Here is a 23,729-nt window from a genome sequence, read left to right as displayed (position 1 = left end):
GAGAGGGAACCAGGGCTGCATTCCCTGTTTAAATACACAGTGCTCCAGCTGCTACCCAGCCGCCCACAAGAGGAAGAGAGTAACTAAGTTTTCGCAGCAATGTGTAGAAATAAATGTATTGAAATCCCAGTGAAAGCTTCCACTGTGCTGGGCATAATGGGAGAATTCCTTAAGATTAGCTGAGATTGCATTTTCCTCACGTTCATTTTCAGGGTCCAAGAGTTCCCAGGTCAGTTTGTAAACATATCTCATTCATTTCGAATGAAAACCCACAACTCAGTTAGCCAGTCAGCTTGGTGATTGCAAGGCATTTTATTTGAAATAACATGACTAACCCCTTGTTGTAAATGCAGAGCTCATTGGATTTGGTTCGGGGAGGTGGGAGCCTGTGACCCCTATTTGTTATTTCTCTCAAATATATGAAAAAAAAATGAATTAGCATTCCAAAGTGTGCCTTTGATGAGCTAGTGTGGACCTTTCCTTGTGTCTCTTTCTAAGGCTTCCCACCCCACCCCTACCTCGTTACATTTCTGGCTTCTAGTGTGCTTTTAAAACCCATTCCTTACCTAAAGTCAATCTCGACATTGATAATTACCCCTGTTTTCTCATGGAGCCTCCTCATTTTCACCTGTGCTGGATTTTCTAAGAGCAGACAGTCAGATGGTTTTGTTCCTCTTAAGAAAGCCCTGACAGGCTCGTGACACTGGCTACTGCTGTAACTGTACATTTCTATACATAATTGATGACCTGGGCCCGCGAAGACGGCACCAATACACAGCAGTGTAGATTACCATATGGTGAGGGGGCCAGGTCTTCGAATTTTCCATTTCTGAATAGAAATAACTCCTTGCTAACCAGAATTCCAGGAGTAGGTTTATGTAGTGATAAATATTCTTCAGAGAACAGTGCGCTCACTCGCTGTCACTGGAGGACGTGCTCAGGGTCACGTGCTAACTCATTATCCTGTCTCACCCTCCCAGCATGGGGTTCCCTGATAGTTTGGTGGTACACACACACACACACACACACACACACACACACACACACACACACAAAGTTTTCGGGGTTAAGGAAAGTTAAGCTCCAGATGGCATCTTTTGAAGCATTCCATAATCTAATTGCCCTTTTTAATTTAATTTATAGAAGATGAGAAGGCTACTAAATAGTTGTCTTTTTATGAGTGGTTTGCATGAAGTTTATGTGTTGTTTTGTGTCCTACCTACTGGGCCCTGGCATGAGCACGGTCTCTGGTTCATGCTGTTTCGGTTCCTCAGCCTTTACCTCCCCACCACAGGCCATTTCCTGACACCATACTGCCTTCCCTGGCCGTCCACACTCACCCCAGCCCCAAGGTCAGCAGCTGTCCCTTTCAGAGCCCCTTGCCCATCTAGGTGAGTGTTTCACTGTCCCCAGCATCTAGCTTTGCCATTTTTTTGTGTTGCAAGTTGGCTCAAGGTAGAAACTAAATACCCTTTGCCATGGTATTTCCCCGGCCCTCTACCATGTGCCCACCATAGCACAGGTGTCCTAGAGTTATCATTGAATAAAACAAAAAATCCTATAGTAAGCAAGAGATTGAATTTAAATATAAAAATATGGATTGTTAGATAGATGATACACTGATAGGATTTATACTTACCCTAAGCTCTTGCATTGTTGTTCTTCTGGCCATTAGTAGAGAGCCTGTCTAGTCTGCACACAGCCCTGAATGAAATCCCAGTTCCACATGGCCTGGAGTGGTGGCACAGCTGCGTGATTCCAGCATTTGGGAGGTACAGACCCTACATCCAAGGTCATCTTTGACTCTGTGGCAAGAAATGAGCAAAGCTGAAAGTTGTGATTCAGATAAGAAAGGGGCCTGTTCGTATTTTCATACTGAGATTTTAAACTTCTTGCTTTACTTTGATTTAATTCCCTTTTTAAAATATGATTTCACAACACAGAGTTTCTGTAAGTCTTTACTATCATACACTGAATATTTATTTAGGTTGATATTTCCTGGCTTTTTGGTATAGCCAGGAAAAAAGTTTTTGTTTTTATTTTATCCTCATGTCTTAGACTGCCCTTTATTTCTAGAAAGCAGATCGCACAGCTAATAAAGCCTTCGTATAGAATGACTTTTTAAAACTTGTTTTTAAATACTGTTTAATTTCAGAACATATTCCACCGTTTAAGCATTAAAAGCAGCGTACTTATTAAGCCTTCAGTTTGCAAATTGCTTCCTAAAGTTTGTAAATTAGTCATTGATTTCTAGGAAAATAGTTTTGAATTTCAACCGTATCAATGGAGGCTAAGTCCATATTCTTTTATTCCATAAGAGCCACAATATTGCAATGAGCATTTAGGGCCTCTGAAAGGCTCTACCCTGCAGGGTATCAGAGCAGATGCTGAGACTTATAGCCAAACTTTGGGCAGAGTGCAGGGAATATTATGAAAAAAGGGGGAGATAGTAAGACCTGGAGAGGACAGGAGCTCCACAAGGAGAGCAACAGAACCAAAAAATCTGGGCACAGGGGTCTTTTCTGAGACTGATACTCCAACCAAGGACCATTCATGGAGATAACCGAGAACCCCTGCACAGATGTAGCCCATGGCAGTTCAGTGTCCAAGTGGGTTCCATAGTAATGGGAACAGGGACTGTCTCTGACATAAACTGATTGGCCTGCTCTTTGATCACCTCCCCCTGAGGGGGAGCAGCCTTACCAGGCCACAGAGGAAGACAATGCAGCCACTCCTGATGAGACCTAATAGGCTAAGATCAGAAGGAAGGAGAGGAAGACCTCCCTTATCAGTAGACTTGGGGAGGGACATGGGTAGAGAAGAGGGGGTTATTGGGAGGGGTGGGGGGAGGAAGTTAAAGGGGGGATAAAAAAATTAAAAAAAAAAAAAAAAAGAGCCACAATAGAGAGCTGTAGGCTTGGGATTTCTCAAATCCTGACTTTAAAAACACGGCTTGTCTTGAGTGAATTAGCTCCCCTCTGTGCATGGTGGTGTCTTCATCTGCTGCTGGGGACCCTCCAGTTGCACCACGTACTGGCTCAGAATCGAGCACACCTGCAGAGCGTGTGGTGACTTGCAATGGCACAAGTGTGACGGAGGACGCCGGGATGAGATGGCCCAGTTGTCACTGCACAAGCATGACTGGTGTTTAGAGCTCAGCACTCACATAAGACTCCCGGCGCGGTGCCATGCCCGTGTGATCCCAATGCCGGGAGCTCAGGTTCAAGATGGCCCCTGGGGTTGGCCAGCTAGCCATGTTGAATCCGTAAGGCTCCCCATGTCAAAAACTAAGGTGGGGCCTGGAGAGCCGGCCGAGGGGTTCATAGTGCTTGATCTTGAAGAGGACCCTGGGTTGATTTCTAGCACCCACATGGTGGTTCACAACTGTCTGTAACTCCAGTTCCGGGAGATCCAGTGCCCTCTGGCACAAACATACATGGAAAACACTAAAAAACATTAAACTCTTTCATTGGGGAGGTAGAGACAGGGTTTCTCTGTGTAGCCTTGGCTGTCCTGGACTCGATTTGCAGACCAGGCTGGCCTCGAACTCACAGTGATCCTCCTGCCTCTGCCTCCCTGAGTTTAGGGATTATAGACATGTGCCACCACGCCCGGCTAATTCTTTAAAATGTTTAAAAAAAAAAAAAAAAGTTAAGTGGCTAGTGGAAAAGTAAGAAACTTACAGCTCAATAATAGAGCCAAAGTAAAACAATCTGACGTGTAGTTCCTGTAGGTTTGGTCGCTCTGCAGATCAAAGCCCCGGCTGGCCTTGTGTATAGCCCAGCACTTCATCACTGAGCAGCATCCCCAGCACATGAGAGAGGTGCGGAAATAAAGGGAAGTTGTGACTGCTGCGTGGTGCTGAGGGGACCCACAGTGCGCCTGCAGGGTCAGCAGGAAGAGACATTGTCAGGAAGGCTTCCTCACTGACTGCAGGAAGCGGGTGGGAAGGAACAGCTCAGTCAAGGAACGGATCCAGGACCCAGAGACAGAGAATGGGAAGGGTGGACATGGGGGGGAGCAGCTCTCGCACTTTTCAGTGACAAGGTGAGGAGCCAGTGAAAGGTGACATGTCACGTGGAGGCTCCTTTGTAGTTCCCCAGTGTGTAAGCAGCAAGAGAAGACCGAGGGAAGTGCTCTGTTCTGACAGCCAGCAGGCGCCGCCACCCACTCTGGGTGCCCTCCGTCCTCTCTTCCGCCTGGATACACCTCTGACCTGTAGCACACCCAGAGAGCCTGACTGTGTCACTGCTGTGTACCTTCAGTACGTCTCCTTCTCCAAGCCCCAACCGTAGCCATTGTAAAAGACGGTCCATGACTGCACGCAGAGAAAATCACCCCAAGGTGTGAGCAGCTTCCTGCGTGAGCAGTCACCTTCAGACTTTTGGAACCTCGTTCATTCATTATATCTCCTGAGGGCCAGAGAGCTTTCATTTATATGAGCAGTATCTGTCTGCATCGTCATATTTAAAATGAAATCTAGGAAAGCGTGAATTTAAAAATAACGTCAAGCTCCATGAAAAGAAAAATAACAAAAATCTCCAACTAAACCCACAGCTGGTGAGGAGATTGGGCCAATCTGTTTCCTCATGGGCTGGGCCTCCGACGGCGGAGTCTGCCCCCTCGGCGTAGTGCCTCTGCAGCAGTGTCACATCTCAGGCCCTCTAGATAAGCCTGTGTGCCAACATGAGACCGTGGAAGGAGAAAGCCAATGAGCTGAGTGCTGCTGTTGGCTTGAAGTAGAGTTTCATCCCTCTGGCCTTCAGACAGAGGGCTGAGGGAGGCCCCAGTCACTCTGAGAAGTGTTTCAGGTAAAGGTACTGATTGAACACAGAGACTCTGAGAAGGAGGTTGCAGAAGGTGAGAGAATGGGGACCGCAGGACACTAAGCTAGTTCTGCCCTCGCGCTCTCCATCTATCTGCTCCTGACTGTAAATTCTCCAAAGATTCCGGATGGGTATTAGTGTTCGCAGAGTCACCTATGTTTTGACAGTACAGCGTTTGCAATTCCTGAAGCAGCATCTTTTCGCCCTGGATGCTGGGGTAAGGCTTCACCCACTCAGTGAAGCAATTCTCGTGTGTTCCGCTGCTCCAGGTCACCAGCCCAGAGACAGTACAGCTCCACGGATTACCTCTCAAGATATGACTTGTGCGGTGCAGCCACAAGGGCTGTCCTCTGTGGTCTCCGGAAGTTCAGGGCTGACGGTGGCACGGAGGGCCGCCTGAAGGCATCCGAAGCTGTTCTGAGTGGTGCCCGGCTCACAGAGGAGCCTGGCCTCTTGCCTTGACAGACTCGAAAAACAGCATTCCTAAACATGAATTTCGTTGCCTTTGTTAAAAATTCACTTTCATTGCTTTTAGCACAGCATGTACCTGTGATGGTACGCTCCTCCCGCACTGTTAATGAGGGTACATTTTGCCCTTTTGAAGCTTACACTAATCACACGTTTCTGTCCGTTCAACGTTAAGTTCTTTAGCTCTGAGATTTTTGACCATAGTTCGTCTTGGACAGTTCATACTTTTGTACTCCGTGTTACCTCCCACGAGCAGTGTTTGTTCTTTACGGAGGGGCAGGCATAGTGATGAGACCTGTGGACAGATGGCAAGTCACTTGCACGACTTCAATTGACCGTGTTACCTTGAGATGCGTCGCTCCGGGGTTAGGGAGAGGAGGGGCGTGTTGGGCCCAGTGAGCAGGCAGGCATAGATGAGTGGTTACGAAGACGCTGTGAGTTCCGTCCGAATTTTAGTGTATACATTATCTTCCTTCCTGCTGCCTAATTCCTATGTTTACCTTGAGGAACTGGCAGCTGGGGCAGCTGGGGCAGCTCAGCAACAAGCAGTCACACCTGGGGAGCAGTCACAACTGTTGGAACAGTCACAACTGTTGGAACAGTCACACCTGGGGCAGGAGTAAAACCTGGGAGCAGGAGTCACACCTGGGGCAGCAGAGGGCCCAGCCCAAGATCAGTGTGCACTGTGATGGAAGAAATTTCCTAGCAGAAAATTCTTTGGCAAAAATACATATTCAGTGACTTGCTTTAGTCTTAAATGATAAGTATCTTTAAAGTAAATAAAAAATAAGGGCTGAGCAAAAAACATGCTTCAAAAATGTATTCATTATATGAAAAAGCAAGTTTTTAAGGACGCAGGAATTAGGACAAGGGATTAGAAATGCGGTTGTGTCTTCCTGGAGGAGTTCTGTTGAGCTTGCTTCAGCGCAGTGCGGCTTTATTGTGAGAGGGGACTATACACAAAATGTTTAATGTGCGTTTGAGTGTGCAGAGTCAGCCCTGACAATTTTTCTAGCACAGAACTTGCCCAGGTTGCTTGCCCTGCACGGTCCCACAGCGCCACCTAGTGCCATGGCTTTTCCTTTGCATACTAGTTTTATAAATTTTAAAAGTCCAGTGACCACATTGTAAATGAAATGCGGTGTGAAAGCAAATTTGTGCTTTAAGCAGTAATCCAAACGCAATGATACAAGGATGTTATTTGTATAACTAAGAATTTTAAGTGGAACGCTACAGAAATGATGATTGTACAACAAATCTGTTATAAAAATTTCCTGTTCCAGCTCACAGCAGGGCATCCTCGATGGGAGATTGTTGCTTTGTGTGAACTGACACGGTTACTCTGGGTTCTTGTCCAGTGCAGACGCTTTTTCCTTTTATTGTTTGTCACCCTGTAATCAATTAAAGGTCCCATCCCCAGGCTGCTTCTGAAGTTCACGAGCTCCCATCCTAAACATCAAACCAGTCAACACCACACACCACAGAGCTTATCAGTGTCAGCCAAACTGTGTAACTACTTTTTATGTTAGAATCGAGGGGAGTCACAGATGAATGACATAACTCCTGTGTTTAAAAACAATCAAATAAGTCAAATAAAAGAATGCTCATCTGCAGGAAGAGCCTTAAGAAATGCAGTTGAGTAAGGAAAGGCAAAGTATGGGTAGTCACAGCAACGCGGCTGTAAGACAGCCGAGTCTTTCGCAGCAGCTGGCTGACATCAGGTGGCTCAGCCACGATGGGTACCATGTACTGCCTGTTCCTGGAAGGACTCATTATAAACAGTTCTTGTCTCTTGCTGTAGTGGGGTATTAGAAAATCCTATTTTTCATTTTTAACTTTTCAGTGCAACTAATGGGATTCCTGTATTATTTGGTCCAAGGGCAGTGAGTATTAAAATAATGAAGCATTTCAGCTTTTGCTTGTACTAGTCTTCCACACTGAAAACACTAATTTTCTAATTAATTAAGAGACCGTTATTAGAAGATGGGTAACCATCCACCATGTAAATCCATCCACTTAGAAGACTTTACTTATGTTGTGTGTGTGTGGGGGGGGTTACTACACAGCATATAAACTCCAAGAATGCAGAGAATGTTGTTAATCTGTCTGCTTAACTTGTAGAATCTGTCACATTGTTAGCACTCAAAAACAGTGTTGAATGGGTCAGGACTGGATGGGTCCGTGGATAAAAGCTTGCCCCACAAGTGTGAGGACCAGAATTCAGATCCCCAGGCTTATAGAAGAGCCAGGCAGGCGTGGTGGCTGCCGCAATCCCAGCACAGAGCTAGGAGACAGAGAGGTGATCCCAAGACTGGCTAGCTAGCTGGAGTAGCCAAAACCTGTCACCTGTGGTTCCTGCTTCAGTGACTGAGGTGGAAAGCAATTGAGTAAAGCACCTAGTGTCAACTTGGGGCCTCCACATGCACACGAGCACACACGCATGCGTGTGAGCACATACCACATCACATAGACTAAAAAAAAGCAAAGCGTTAGATGAAGAAACATAGAACACTGCGTCCAGGTGAAATGCGCGGCACAGCACGGTAACGAGCTGTGGGATTCTGCTCAGCATCGCCACAGAGCCGCAGTGCAGTAGTTTGCTCACGCCTGCAGTCCTTAACACGTGAGCAGTGACGTGAAGAGTTCAGACTGCAGAGGACCAAAACAGTCATGTGTACCTTGCAAACATCTGAATGAATTTGGTTTTTGTTGTTGTTGTTTCTTTTCTGTTATTCTTATTGAACACAAAACATTCATCTGAGCTTTATTTACAAATGAGGCACACCAAAATTCAGTCAGATGGGTAGTGAGAACATCAGTTTGTTTCCTTTTCCTATTTCGGCTGTTGATAGCTGTCATACGAACTGACACCTCCTTTGGTTAAAAGCCTTCAGTTATGGTCTTCTTGATCATCATGCTAAGTGTTTATTAGATGGTCTTTGTTCCTAATTAGTTAAATTCTGTAAGTGGTGTTTGAGCGCTGCCTGCTAGTAAAAGTCAGCTTATAAGCTTGAATTGTATTGTTTTGCTTTGAACGTCTCAAGGTTCTTACTGATTCGATGTGTATGGATTCCAAGTTGTTGGAGGGTGTTTTTTAAAAATAACTGTCAACGTGTGTAGCAGCCGCCCTCTACTGGGCAACTAGAAAAATTATGTTGACATAGATTTTTCAGTTTCCTTAAAGACCCAGTTAAATGTGGTTGTGATTTTTCTGGTGTTCGTTTCTTACTCTCCTGCACTTAAAAGTTCCAAAGATGAAGAAACGTTTATAAGAATATAATTAAAAGTGAATGTCTAACCTCCTGTGGTAACGTCAGCCCTTGGTAGGCGGAAGCTCAACTGTCATTGAACTTGAGGACAACCTCAGCTATAGAGAAAGACCCTGCCTCAAAATACAGACAGCAGCAACAAAAACAAATGGGCTGGAGAGCACATTCAGGGTCTGAAACACTAGCCTTGAGAGCATGGCGGCCTGGGCTTAATGCCCAGCACTCCTACCAAAACAGGAGGCAGAGCCGGAAGTGTCTAGCACGCTCACAGGGCAGCTATGGAGTACACAGCACAGCAAGAGAGACCCTGCCTCAGATCCAACTGCAAAAAGTTGTCCTGTGACCTACACACACATACATGTACATACAAGCACACGCACACAACCAATACATATGTAGTGTAACTATAAATGCAGCGATTTTGCTCCATTTTTTTCCTTATTTATAAAACTCGCTAGTTAAGACCTAGAAGTAAGTGTATTGGCATGACTCTTAGCTGAAGCGCTGAGGGGAATTATGCAAAATGAGTCAGTATTGTTTTTAACCATTTACCATCAGAACTCAGGGATGAAAAGTCTAATACTTTAAAAGTTCTTTCTGCAACTTCTTTGCATTTTTCTAACTAACATAGTAAAATTTGAACATGTTGGCGCGCGTGCGTCTCTCTCTCTGTGTGTGTGTGTATGTGTGTGTGTGTGTGTGTGTGTGTGTGTGTGTGTGTGGTGAGCACGGTCACTTACCACGGAGCACATATGGAGGTCAGGGCTAACCTCCACCGGTGTTTTGAGGCAGGCTTTTGGATTGCTTTTCTGTGGTTTGCTGCTGCGTACGCCAGGCTAGCTGGCCCCTGAGCTTCCGTCTTGCCCATGGGAACTGAGATTCCGAAGGTGTGCTGCTGTTCTCTGCTCTCCACGGACCTTGGAGGTGCAAACTCAGGTCCTCAGACTTGCCTGGTGTGGTCTTACTCTTCAGCTCTGTACCAGAGCACGAGCACCGTCACCACCTCCCAGGCCCTTCTAGGAGTTATTGCCAGCTAAGTGCTCTGCTGGCCCAGGCTCTGCCTTCCCTCCTGGCTCCAGTCAGCGAGGCTTGGGCTAGCCCTGCCCCAGAGAGGTTTGGAATCCAACATCTGTGTCTCGGGTGTTCATACTCCAGGATCACCTTTCTTCTCCTACCCACTGATATATATATACATATTCCATTTTAAGTCATATGTGCTAAGTGAAAATTGATTTTTTTTCTTTTTTTTCTTTTTTTTTTTTTTTTTTGAGACAGGGTTTCTCTGTGTAGCCTTGGCCATCCTAGACTCACTCTGTAGACTGGCTGGCCTCAAACTCACAGAGATCTGCCTGCCTCTGCCTCTGCCTCCCAAGTGCTAGAGTTACAGGTGTGCACCATCGTGCCCAGATGGAAACTGATTGTTAACTGACCTTGACAGTGGGATATAGGTAGGGAAATACTGTGGAGAGACAGCCTGGTCCCGAGTCCTGCCCCTCTTTGCCTTGTGGATAGGGATGAAAGAATGGGGACCAGTGATGCTCATGGGGCGGGGGGTTGCAGAAAGTTTTTAGGCGCATTGTTGTTACTTCATTTTCTCTGGACTGGAGCCTCTCTGAGTGAAAACCCTAGGCTAGTTTTCTCTGCCTGGAGGGGTGATTCTCACTAATGAAGATCGTGAAAACTAGAGTAAATCAGACTGCTGATGCATGAGTCAAGGCAAATGGAATGTAGCTGTCTCTACTCATCTCATCCATCTCATACTCAGTGTTGATCAGCACAGCAGAGTGTGCTGTGGTGTAAACACATCCAGAAGGAGGAGATGAGCTCTGCCAAGCCCATCCATTCCACATGCATAGAGGTCTCTTTCTGTCTGTTTATGTTTAAGCTTTGGAATAAATCTAAACACTGGTTTTGATTAAGCTGTTATTTTTGGTGCCTTATTTTTAAAAAGAAATCAATCTCTAATTATTCTAGAAGGCCCTCTTCCTCCTCCTCCTCCTCCTCCTCCTCCTCCTCCTCCTCCTCCTCCTCCTCCTCCTCCTCCTCCTCCTCTTCCTCCTCCTTTTTCTCCTCCTCCTCCTAGTGGCCTTAAATAAAATCCCTGGGGCCCCGATTTCGTACCACTCATTCATTCTGTTACCTCTTTTCTCTGTCCTTATTGGCTCCTGTTCTGCCCCTAGCTTCCACCTAGCACATATCTACTTTTTGCAAACGCTGTAGACATCTTTCTCCTTAGCTGTGTGAGCATGTGGGGCTGTTTGGTTTTGTTTAAGTGGTCAGATGGAAGAGAGCACCTAATGTAAGATTTAATTTTCTTCAACAGTCTCTGTGTCTAGTGTGTTGTAAAGTTCCCATCTACCTTTCCTTTTTCTTTGCTTGTTTATGTGAAGCAAATGATATAGTTCAGGCCGTGGCCTTTGGGCCTTCTGGTTGGAGACTGTCCTCCCTGTGTTCAGCTGAGCCCATGTGCCATCAGGTGGAAAGATAAGGCATGGGAAGTGGTTCCCTGTCCACTAGTCCTTGTGCTTTCACCAGCTGCAGCTGTGAGTGCTGACAGAGCGTCCTTGGGCCGAGGTTTCATAGTGGTCATCGCTAATGTCCTCCATGTCTCTAAATCCTCTAACAGCTCTTACTCAGGGTGCAGAAAAACACATAATGGCAGACACCGTGGATTCCCATTCCACCCCAGGCCACCCTTTTAAATTTCTGTGCAATTCTCCTCTCTATTTCTGTTTTCTTGTCTGTAAAATGAAAGTCACAACAATACTTTGTCATAAGTATTTGTCATAAGTCATAAGGACTTCATGAGCTGTGTGTATAGAAAGCGTAAGACGGCTGAGGATACAAACCCAGTCAGCAGCCAGCATGTATCAGCTGTCATTATGACAAAGCACTTGAGATGGTGCCTTTCTCATTAGGTGGCTGTGTGCGCCCTGAGCGAAGCATGTGTGGACACACATTCATTCATTTATCCATCCTCCGTTCAGCCATTCAGCCATTCAGTGGTCCAGCAAAAATGTTCCGTAAGTGCCTAGCATCAGTGAGGCCCTGTGAATGCCAGTGATCTGAGTAGCGAACATACATGTAATCTTTTAAGCCAGGTCATGTGCTACTCCAGTTATTTCCTAGGTCAAGTTATTCAAACACCTTTAACAGGAGAGAGTGTGTGTGTGTGTGTGTGTGTGTGTGTGATACATATATATGAATGAAATTTGATTTGTGTTGCTATCTCACTTCTTGACTATACACCCTTTTGAATTTCTTATTTTCTCCTTGTTTTTTTGTTTTGTTTTGTTTTACCCCTCTTCTCCCAATTCTTGGGCCACCTCCTGACCTTTCAGCTGTTAATGTGACTCTTGTCCTAAAACCTGCCTTTTCGCAGTACCCACGTTTAGCCATGCTCTCTATAAGCCCCTTGTTTCTCCTGTGTAAGCTGACAATTAGGTTGCATACTTGGATTTTACATTAAATAATATGCAATGAAAAACACTTAACAAAGTTTCTACTGTATATATTTCTCAGTAAATGCTGGCTGTTGGCTTCTTCATAATATTTGCTACCCACTTGTGGTGGTTTGAATAGACATGGTTCCCACAGGCTCATAGCTTTGAATGCTTGGTCACCAGGGAGTGGCACTATTAGGAGGCGTGGCCTTGTTGGAGGAGGTGTGGCCTTGTTGGAGGAAGCATGTCACTGCAGACAGGCTTGGAGAATTCAAATTCTCAAGCCAGGTCCACTGTCTCTCTCTGTTCCTGTTGCTGCCGATCCATTTGTACAACTCTCAGTTCCTTCTCCAGCACCATGTCTGGACACTGCCATGCTTCCCGCCATGACGATAATGGACTAAACCGCTGAACCTGTAAACCAGCTCCAATTAAATGTTTTCCTTTATTAGCATTGCCATGGTCATGGCATCTCTTCACAGCAATAAAACCTAAACTAAGGCACCACTAAAGCACTGAGTCTAAAGCAAGAAGCTCCACAAGTTCCTATGGATACATTTCAGGCCAGGCGAACGTTGGCCAGCCACTCGGTCATATGGAATCAGCCTCTGGACAGTAGGCAGCTGGGCTTTTTGTACATAGTGTTTGCTGTGCTCCTAATGGATGACTGCTCTCAGAGTCCCCGGGAAAGCCACACTGCAGGCAGAATCAACCTTTGGCAGCTATGATCTTGCCATGGCTCTAGAAGCCTGTGTCTTTATAGTATAGTTTCAAAGACTAATCTTTCTCTTTATTCCCTCCTGCTGCCTCTTAGGCCTGTTGCCTGTAGATAAGAAATTTTAAGGCACTTCTTTGGGTTTACTTATGATGTTCACTTATGATGTTTCAAATCTGTAAATGTTCAGAAGATTTACACGAAGTTTCCTTTGAAAATATAGAAAATGTTCTTATCCATCATGCTGTGGGCATTGATTGTTCCTGGGTTGTTTTTGTCACTCTTTTTTTTTAATTTATTTTTTTTATTAATTATAATTTATTCACTTTATATCCCAGCTGTAGCCATCTCCCAAGCCCAACCTTTCTCCCTCTTCTCCTCCCATGCCCCTCCCTCAGTCCACTGATAGGGGAGGTCTTCCTCTTCTTCTGATCCTAGTCTATCAGGTCTCATCAGGACTGACTGCATTGTCTTCCTCTGTGGCCTGGTAAGGCTGCTCCCCATCTCAGTGGGAGGTGATCAAAGAGCCAGAAACTGAGTTCATGTCAGAGACAGCCCCTGCTCCCATTACTAGGGAACCTACTTGGACACTGAGCTGCCATGGGCTACATCTGTGCAGGGATTCTAGGTTATCTCCATGCATGGTCCGTCCTTGGTTGGAGTATCAGTCTCAGAAAAGACCCCTGTGCCCAAATATTTTTAGTTCTATTACTCTCCTTGTGGAGCTCCTGTCCCCTCCAGGTCTTTCTATCTCCCCCTTCTTTCATAAGATTCCCTGCACTCCGCCCAAAGTTTGGCTATGAGTCTCAGCATCTACTTGGATGCACTGCTGGGTAGAGTCTTTCAGAGGCCCTCTCTGGCAGGCTCCTGTCCTGTTCCCTGTTTTCTCCCTCTTCCAATGTCCATCCCGTTTGCCTTTCTGAATAAGGATTGAGCATCTTACCCAGGGTCCTCCTTCTTGCTTAGCTTCTTTAGGTGTACAGATTTTAGTATGATTATGCTATATTATATGGCTAATATCCACTAATAAGTGAGTATATACCATGTGTGTCTTCCTGCTTCTGGGATACCTCACTCAGGATGATCTTTTCTAGTTCCCACCATTTGCCTACATAGAAAAGGCCAAGTTAGCAGCTAACTATCTAATACAGGATGGAGAGAAAGAGTAATTATTTAGCTTGAAAGTAAAAGGAGAATCAAACATGGTGGCATATATTTGTAATTCTAGGATTAGGGTTAAGAGGTGGACGCGGGTGCTCAAGGCCATGCTGCATAGCAAGTTCGATCCCATGAACAAAAAGAAAAGTCATACATTTTGACATGGTTTTTTATCATTAACACCTGTCATTATGTAGTAGTAATATATATGTAAGTCTGAATATTAGGGCCCTCAGTTCAGTTTCTTTACTTCAGCATTTTTATTTTTCCCTCGCCAGCGGCCCCTCCTTTCACATCATCTTTAGCAAGGAGAACCATCTTTGGATCAGAAATACTAAAGTGAATATTCAAAAAGGGAAGTTGTCCCAAGATAAGCAGGCTCTGTCTGCTGCCTTGGACAGATGACCTAACCAAGCCCTGAGAAAAGTGACATCGTGATTGCTGACTCTGACAGACCCTACAGAACCAGCAGTTGGACTTGTGTTGATGTCCTGATGCACACCAGAGAAGGAAGAAAGGATTTGACAAGTCATTTGACACCCAGCTGGGGAAGACTGAAAACTGGTTAATCACATAGTGGCTACTAAGGAGTTGTAAAGAAATGTGCTGTGGTGTTCTAGGAATGAGCACGGGTCCACTGATGCCAAGTTATTAGAATAGCATGTTTACCTCTTTCTTCCTGAAATATAGTTGTTAATCCAAAGCAATCCTAAAGCACAGAGATCTGCCAGCCATTGCCTCCAGGGCACCTGTGGCCATTTCTGTTTGTTTACCTGTTGTCCCTGGCTGCTTTCCAGATTCCACAGCCAAATGGAGTGGTTCCAACAGCACAGAATCAGATAATTATCCAACCCGACTCAGCTTCCGCTCTAGTTCTCAGTCCGATCACTCTGAATGTTGCCACACCTATGGGTTATCCAGGGAGCTTGCCAAAATGAAGATTAGGAAATAACAGGTCTGGGGCAGAGCCCTCTACTGCTGGCTCTGAGACCACAGTCCGGTCTGCCAAGGGCTGGATTTCAAAAGGACAGTTAGCTGATTCATCCATTTAAAAAGCAAAAGAAGAAATTGTGAGTTGGACATCACTTCCATTGGTCAGAATCGTACTTTATTTGGGAAATGGTGTCCAAGGGTCATTGTTTTCTTTGAGGAACTTTTTTTTCTTTGCTTTTTTTTAAATCATTACAAAGTGGTTATCTGGTTATCGTTTCCTTGTCTGAAGTTATTACTCTATGATTGTATTTGAAGAACGCAGTAGCGAGCTTGCTAATGTGTTTGTTTAATTGACCCAATGTTGACAAAGTTACTGGGTGCTTCCTGTGTTGGAAGACAGCTCTGTCTCGTGTTTTAGTATATTTCTGGAGCAGAGCCACTTCTCAGCCCCCAACCCCTATGTTCTTCATGATCTTTCTTCATGGTCTTTTCAGGGCTGCTTGAATAGAATCTCCCAAGGAGAAAGGACTGGTCTGTTCTGCCCTCTACTTATTAGAAAAGATCCAGCTTCAGCCCTCGTCTATAGCAGGAAACAAGCAGCTGCGTGCTGAGGACACTCATCGCTTCACTCTCTGGATGAAACATTCACCTTCAGGCCTACACAGCCACCTGCTCCATCTCCAGCTGTAGGCCTCACAGACCACTCACTCTTATCTTTCCCAAGGAAAATTAGTCTTTCTTCTCCAGGGCCATCTTGGCTGAGTAATTGGCTCTGTGGGCTTGTGTTTGGTCAAGAATTACCTAACTCAGGACAACTGAGAAATTATTCTTCCTTCCCTCTTGTTGCTGTCAGCCACATTCAACTAATTGATCCATTCATCTTCAGGGACTTTCCCATCTTCTGTTTCTCCATCTTCATCTCTAAAACTATATCCACTTCTGCCTAGAGTGGCCAGTTTCCCTCCTTCAGTCTTCTGCTTCTAAGCTGTCACCATGCCGTCCCCACGGATTCGCGTCCCACGCTCAAGACCGTGCACACTCTTCCTGTGATGTCCCGAACTGTGGCGGAGCCTAAACTCCTTATGATGGATTACTAGACCTTTCTGTGTAGCTGGGTTTTCAGGCTGGGCTCCCCAGCAGCGCTGTCCTCTGCTCCTTGGTGTGAGTTTCTGCAGGTTCCTCACCCCCCCCCCCATCTTGCCTCCTCACCGCTACTGAGTCCTTTCGGAGCTCTTTGAGATTTCCCTTCGGTGTGCTGTGTGATAACTATCGTCATTGTTGTTTGACGTTAGGTTGCTTCTTGGTTCTGGGGAGAGGACAGAGTCTTAACTGGCCTCACTATGTGAGTGCTGTATCACAGACACATACTTCAACATAGGACTACTTCTTCCTTAAAGAACTCATTGGCCTGCCTTGCTGTTGATGTTTAAGCATCACATCAGTGTTGACTGCATATCCTGCCCTTTTGTGTAAATTTAGGTTCTTTAGAACTGCCCAGACCACCTTTTAGAACGTGATGCTGTGAATTTGTTGACCAGAACCACAAATTACTGGCTTGTCATAACCTTGCTCCTGATGAGCTTTTCCCTGGCTATCTACCATATCTTCACATGTCAGCCACAAGGCAAAAGGCAGAGTGCGGAAGGAATCATGTTGTTAACTTTTTAAAGTTATTTTTACACTAATGTACATACAAGTCTACAAAGGAAAGGTATTGTCAAAGTTTCGTTTTCAGAAAGTCAACAGCATAATTTCCATATGAAGCAAACAGGCTGGACTTTGGCTCGGATCCCAAGGCGTCGGCACAGTAAATGGCTTCCGAGGCCATCATACACATTATGTATAGGCCACCAGAAAAACATACTACCTGCACTTAGGTGACCACCAGAACTGGCTAGTTTTTATTACAGGCCAATAAAACAATAACCTTTCAGTCCATTTTTTTCCTATAAGACAAATCATCTGTGTAAATTAACATGTGTTTCACAGTCAGGTCACTAATAGTCACAGGAGTCAAAGAAAGGCGTGCCTGTCCAGGCCAGGTCGCTGAAGTCCTGTGGCTTGGGCTCCACACTACAAGGACAGGGCCTCATTTTCTGTCTCATTTTCAAGGACATTTCTATCAAGTGGGTCTGAATGCATCTTGATACTAGTACATTTAGAAGGTTCAAATCCTGCCTAGGAGGAAGAGTAGCAGGAACCAAGGAATTTGAAGTTGGGGAAGTCTCAGCACTAACAGCAGCATCACTTCAAAGTTACCCCAGAGGAAAGAGCTAAAGAGGCCAGGATTCTACTTCAGAGTCAGTTAAAAGGCCTTGGCAAGAAAAAGGAAGCCGGCCCTTTCCTTAACTTGCTCCAACAACGCTGGTATTTGGGGTTAGTTTAAGAAAGAGTTTCCCCTCCTACGGGACCTTGAGCCAGCCTGTTGATTGAGAAGAGCAAGTGCTGTCTGGGTGGTTCTTTGGCCAACACAGGGCCACTCAGCTCACATCACTTGTGAGGATGCACAGGAGCTAGACAGGTTAGGACTAGACCAAGCGGTCCCAAGATTTTTTGCAAAGCTGACCTACCATTTTTTTGTACTGAAGTTATAAGGTACCCTGGAGACTGACCTCAGACATCAGTCACTGTGGCTCACTCTAGCTGTTACAGCAGATAAGCTTTTCTATTAAAAATAGGATGAGAAGTTCATTTCAGGTTTGCTTTTTATGAGCCCTTTGCTGAGAGACACTTTCCGGTTCCACTGCTGTTAGCGGGCTTCTTTGTTTATTTGCCTATGTCTGCATGTCGGCATAGACTTGACACTCCCTTCCCTCCCCCTGCAGTCATTAGAATATGTTTACGCAGTGACTCACATCAGAGGTGTAAATGGATTTGGGGGAACTTATTCAGGAGACAGTGAAAGCCACTGGCACTTCCTGGCTTGAGTTTTCCTTGTGTTGCAGAGAAGGCTTTATCTGACACCAGCTTTCCATTGCGGAGGTGTTACTTAGGGAAGAGAAAGGAGAAAAAAATTAAGTTGAGACTTTCATAAACCCATATGTATTTGACTTTCTAGACTTTGGCACTTATTGCTGTCAGCATTTAAATTTTGAGTCTGCATCCACCTTTACCACTGCTGTTTGCAAAACCTGAGCTTTAAAGGGCTGTATTAGCCACGTCACACAGTGGCTCACTTTACACTTTGTTTCATCTCAATGAAAGACACACTTAGTGTGTGTCCTCTATGATTTAACTCTTAAAATAGATCTCCAAGAAATGGCTTACTATTTATCACAAAGTGTAATGGAAGTTTTGGTTTCTCTGTAAACTCAGTTATATTATGTTTTTGTTTTAATCTCAAGTGTGGGATTTTAGTTGGGCTTTAGTTTGTCCACAGCTGTCAATTGTCTTGTGCAGGGCATGGCTTTTGCCAGCTGGTAACAGTCTTCCACGTTTGGTACAGAGAGGGGCGTGGTCTAGGACTCTGAGGATATAAATATGAGAGCCCAGAAAGAGAATGAGTAGCGTATGGCCATGCTGTTTAGTGAGTAGCAGTTTGGAGAGACCAGAGATGGTCGGTTTGGCGGTTTGGAGCAGACAGGTGGAGAGAAACACTTCAGGGCACAGCAGCTTGGAGGAGGCTGCTGGCTGTGTTTGCTGGTGACAGAGATTGGTATAGCTCTGAAAGAATCCATTGACCCTCAACAGCCAGAAGTAAAGGGGCCAGGGACCCCTCCTCCCACTAATCTTCTCTCTCCTATGCAGAGTTGGAAGGGAGATAGAGACCAAATCACCCCAAATAAAACAGAGTTTTAAAAAACAAGTTCTATAGCAAAGGTTTTACTTTTGATTTTAACTTATTTTTATTTTGGGAGGGTCGGGCCTGCCCCGGTGAACGTGTGGAAGTCAGAGGACAATCTCCATAGAGTCGTTTTCCTCCTTCCACTTTACCTGGGTGCCAGCCATTGAACTCAGGTCATGAAGCCTACCTCATCAGAGAGCAAACACCTTTACCCTGAGCCATCTTGCTCAGCTCTGAAAGACTGTGTAATCACCATTCAAAAGTATGGGTTCTAAGTTAAGGAGGGAGTTCCTCACTGTATTTAAGGGCCCGCTCCTTGCCTCATATCTAAGGATAATTATAGTGCAGGGCACATGGTGGGTGTGAGGGTTTCATGAAGTAATAGACATAAAGTTCTTAGCACAATATCCGACGCGATGACTTCATGAATGTGGGCTACTAATAGTAACAAGCTTAGTAATAAATATGGTGCCTTCACCCAAACTTAATAGTGTTCGTATCACAACCAATGGCATTGGAGGTGACTCGGTTCCTAATATAACTGAAAAAGGGGTAGTTAATGAGCTTGAACAAGCCTTATTGAGAAATAATGAGGAATATTCAAACCAGAATTACAAGGCATAACCTATCTACCAGCAAATTTTTGATACCTCACAACTAAATGTTGTTAGTCCTTGGTAGAAAGCTAGGAAATTATGGTAATCTTGGAGAGTCACTATGACCTGGGGTCAGAGCTGGATGGCATCTGCTGCACGTGTGTTATGGTGGAGTTTTGCCAGTGCTTGAGATCTGCCTTCCGGTGGCCAGTGGCTTTGTAATTGGATGATGCCATCTTTGCTGTGTAACCGTGGGTTGGGTTGCTTGGCTTTCAGAACCCTTCTCTTCTTACTTAGGAAAGGGAGAGCTACCCTGTAACTTAATCCCATTAGTAGGGGAGGGTCACATTTTAAAACATACATGAGTGTGCTGAAGCAAAGTAGCATTAATAGTACTCATGTTCTTACTAATTCTATTGGCATAGGTTACTGTAGAGAAAATGAATTGGGCATCGGGAAGAACAATGGGCCCCAGGCACTGGGAGGTAGCCAGTGGGCACCAAGTCCGGTGCAAGACAAACGTCGCAGAGTGACAGTGCTCAACCTTCCTCCTCATCAGAAATCGTCTCCCCACACAGGCGTCAGTGTCTGCTTCTCAGGAGGGCAACTAGTGCTGGTGACAAGACATAGTCAACACACTGCGAGTTCCCATGTGTGTTTAGGTGACTTGGTGGACACAGGCGAAAACTAGTTAGGTTAGAGGCCAATTCAAATCTGTATTCCATGTACTGCACTATTGACTGTTGACGCCTCATACTGAGGTAGCTTGCTGATGCAGACTGAGCCCAGGCCTCAGAAGCTTTGGCTGAACTGGTCTCTGCCTGCTCTACTTCACACATTTCTGTACTTTTCCTGTTCAACCTCTTATGGTGTTAGGGTACCTCTGCCTTCCTGGGCTAGCCTTTTCTCCTGCCGACTTACTTTCTGTTCATTCCCCAACCTCAGTAACCCTTCCACCATAAAATCTCCCAAAGGTAAATTCCACCAGAATGTGTAGCCTTACAGCTAGCTCATTCTGTGCTGAACCTTGTCCCTAGACCAATATGTCCTACTGGGCTATTAGCTATTGAAACGTAGCCACCATGTTGGATTCACTGTGGGCTGGCCAGGAAGGAGCATGATGTGGGTTGGCATTTAAGTGGATGCTTGATAAGCATTCCTAAAACTTGACAGGAAGTTGAGTGGCTCACAAGCCAGATTTTTTTTCACTACTCCATTACTTTGGGTGGGATGGAATTCTACCTAGATTTTAAATATTTTTCAAATCCCTAAAGGACAGAAGCAGCTTTTCAGGCTGATGATACAGCTTAGCAGGTAAAGACACTTGCTGCATAGCTTTACAGCCTGAATTCAATCCCCAGGACCTACATGGTGGAAGGAGAGAATGGACTGTCCTCCTACCCCCATACACACCTTGTAGCAGATGTGTGCATTGTCATTGTCATTAAGTAGCTTTTTTCTTTATTGTTGTTGTTATTTTTTTATTATAATAAAGTCCTGGTGCCCACACTCAGAGCCCGGTGCCTGAAGGACAAGCACTGCTCCTGTGAGCTCCACCTCAGCTGTGTTCAGGACTCTTTCTACTTTAAAATCATTTTGGCTTTGGGCAGAATGTGCTAGTGAGAACTTGCTTCGTAGAAACCCGTGGAATTGACAAGGCACAATGCATGTTGTGATGAAGAGATTTAGAAAGTATGACCTTTAGATTAAGTTGCTGGTTCTTCTTGCCATTTGCTTAAGTTTGTATAATAAACAGTATTCATTCTATTCAATAATAAAAGTTTTATAAGGATAATCACATGAGTATAAGTTAAAAAAAATCATTACAGTCGCTGTTCTTATAATTTAAGTCTCTTGTCCTATATTCACAACTGTGTAGTACCTGCAGAGACTAAAGGTGTCTTTGTAAATACCACAAAGAATTTTAATCAGTGAAAAAGACAGCATTTGGTCTGTCTCTCTGTCTCTCTCTCTGTGTCTCTCTGTCTCTGTCCCTCTTTCTTTATCTATCCCTCTTTCTCTCTCTCTCATACACATTCAGACGCTAAAATTTCAAACTCTCAAGTAGAGTGCATTAATAAAAATATGAAATGCTTTTTCTTGTGTAAATCACAGCAAAGCTCTGAGAAATAAAGAACTAAGAAAGCGCATCATCATCTGGTGTTCTCAAGTGAAACCTGTCATGTTAACTCCCAACTCAGTCACGTACTTTTAAAGAAAGCTAAAAGCTTGTATCCTGCCTCATTGACAACAGCCTCAAACTGTTCCCTGTCATCGAAGAAAACAAATCTTTTGCTCATTTCTGCCTGGGGGAGGCAGAGGGACTGAGGTGGTCCTGTGTGGCTGAATTAGATGAAAGACTTTCCTCCCACCATGGAGACACAGAGTCTAATCAAGTGAAATGAGTTTTGAGATCGTAGCTCATTTCCTAGGGGAGATCAGTTCACACACAAACTCACGACATCTCATTCATCACAGCCGACGTGGTCTTCGCTCAGGAGAGGACCCCAACTGGGACTAAACCACCTGTCTTCCCTCAAAAAGGAGCAGTTTACCCAAGCAAGAGTGGAAAGCCTTCAATGAGAAGACTTGCCAACTACCAGATCCCTTCCATGCGGGACATTAGCAACAGGGAAGGGAATTTAGGTTTAAACAGAGGAAAGTTAAGTTTAAGGAGCTTTGGGTGGTTGTAATTTTAATGTTGCCTTATATAAATAATCATTAAGGAGACATTAACGTGATATAGGAGAGCCATCTTTCTCTCTTCATGTTGTTAAAGGAATGACATGACTAGCCTTCCCATCAAAACAGGGGGAAGAAGTATTGTTTCTCGGCCAGTAAATGATCCTTTTCTCTCATTTCTTTCAGGGCATTGTAGTAACTCCTGTGCTCCTGCTGCTTTTTGTGAGTATTTTGATATTGCCTTTCATACCTTTTATTAATATATTGTATTAACTATTATCTGCTGGACTACAGATGTGACTCAGGGGTAGACAGCTTTCCCAGCTTCCTCAAGGTCCTGCAGTTGCATCCTAGCACCATGAGGGAAAAACACTCCCCTGAAGCCTTTTTCAAACCTTCAAGGTCAGTCTTTAGAATCACACTGAAATCTGGATTCTTCTGTCCAACATGGCATCACATCATGAGCCGCCCCTCCCAGCAGGACCTAGAGTATTAACTCCAAGACGTAGAAAACCCCACAGTCTTGCCATCCAAGAACAACATCTGGTCTGAGTGATTAGGCCTCCCACTCCTGAATAAATCATTAATTATCATAAACCAGTGACCTATGGCCTGGATCACACATGTACTCCTCCTCCTCGTTGTTTTTTTCTTAGTAAATTGAAGTGATTAATAGTGACCTAGTGTTGGACGGTTTTTGAGAAAAAGAACCTCTCCCTAGTAGGTCTGAGGCAGCTGAGATCTCAAAGCTCCTACTTTTGCAACTTGCTCCCTGATCTTGGAAATACTACCACAGCATTTCCATTTCAAAAACGGAAAACAAACACCTAATGCCCTCTATCTCCCAAAGACAACAAAATATGCTGAAAGGGGAAAAAGGCCAAAACTACAAGTAGATAGATGGCCACTGGGTAACTCAACAAAAGTTGTTCTGAAAACAAGAAATGCTAATTAACTGTCTTATTTCCTTTGGCACTAGGATATGAGAAATTAGATGAAAGATTATAATAGAAATTAATGTTATCTCATGCTGAGCAAAGCATATGTAATCATAAATGATACCTAAAATATTTTATGAACTGTGCAGTTTTTCCACACACACATCTCCTAAATATAAATCACTCTACTTATCATGGAACTGTAGTGGGGATGCGTGTCTTGGAATGAAATGAAGCCGTTTGTCAGTGAATTAAAACTATGGGGAAATTTATTTAATTATAGTATAATTACCCAAGTTGGAATTCAATTAGAGTAATAGAGTGAGAGTCTTCATTTCTTACCAGCTGTGTAGAGAGGAGAAGGGGCTAGATATACTATCAAACAGTTGGATTCTGCATCTTTCATGAAAGCTATTACCTTCAAGTAATAAGCCACAGCCTCACTTGCCTCCTGAAATGTCGGCTCCACCCTGCCAAGGTCGGAAGAGTCATCATATCACTTCCCTCAGCAGAACAAACTTCCTGCATTTGGGCTGCTGCAATTCGGAATATACAATGAGTCAATTATTTGCATGCCTTCAAAAGAAATGGTTGGCTAAGGGCCTACTGCACATTAGATTTGAGGAGCTGGAATTATCCGCTAGTGGTTTTGACCAAGATTTGGTCTCCCAAGAGGAACAGTCCTCTGCAGGGACAAATTGCAGGCCAGTCTGAGAGTCACAAAGCAGGAGTAGAGCCCAGCCCACACCCAGTAACAGGCTGCGGAGCCTGGGTCTTGTGCATTACCAAGTTATTCCTGTGACTTGATTAAGCAGAGCTGTGGGTGTCGGGAGGAACAGCTTAACGGTACAGCGTTTGTTAGGCACCGGGATGACCTGAGCTGGGGTCTCAGAAGCCTTGTAAAAAGCCAGCTGTGA

At 44.7% G+C, this 23,729-nt stretch overlaps 1 protein-coding gene across 3 annotated transcripts in view; it reads left to right on the top strand.

Annotated features, from left to right (window-relative positions):
• The window catches only part of Slc10a7 (solute carrier family 10 member 7), a 216,550-nt gene that overhangs the window by 129,125 nt on the left and 63,696 nt on the right, over positions 1 to 23,729 (top strand). For all 3 annotated transcript variants that reach the window (XM_055609064.1, XM_055609063.1, XM_055609065.1), the window contains exon 6: positions 22,061 to 22,096. In XM_055609064.1, coding sequence (XP_055465039.1) covers positions 22,061 to 22,096 — 36 coding nt within the window. The remainder of the gene's footprint in view (positions 1 to 22,060; positions 22,097 to 23,729) is intronic.

This window comes from Psammomys obesus, unplaced genomic scaffold (assembly GCF_907164565.1).
Source record: "Psammomys obesus unplaced genomic scaffold, mPsaObe1.curated_primary_1811, whole genome shotgun sequence".
NCBI lineage: Eukaryota > Metazoa > Chordata > Mammalia > Rodentia > Muridae > Psammomys > Psammomys obesus.
Note: the sequence above shows the minus strand (reverse complement) of the source record. Positions and strands in the feature narration are given on the sequence as shown.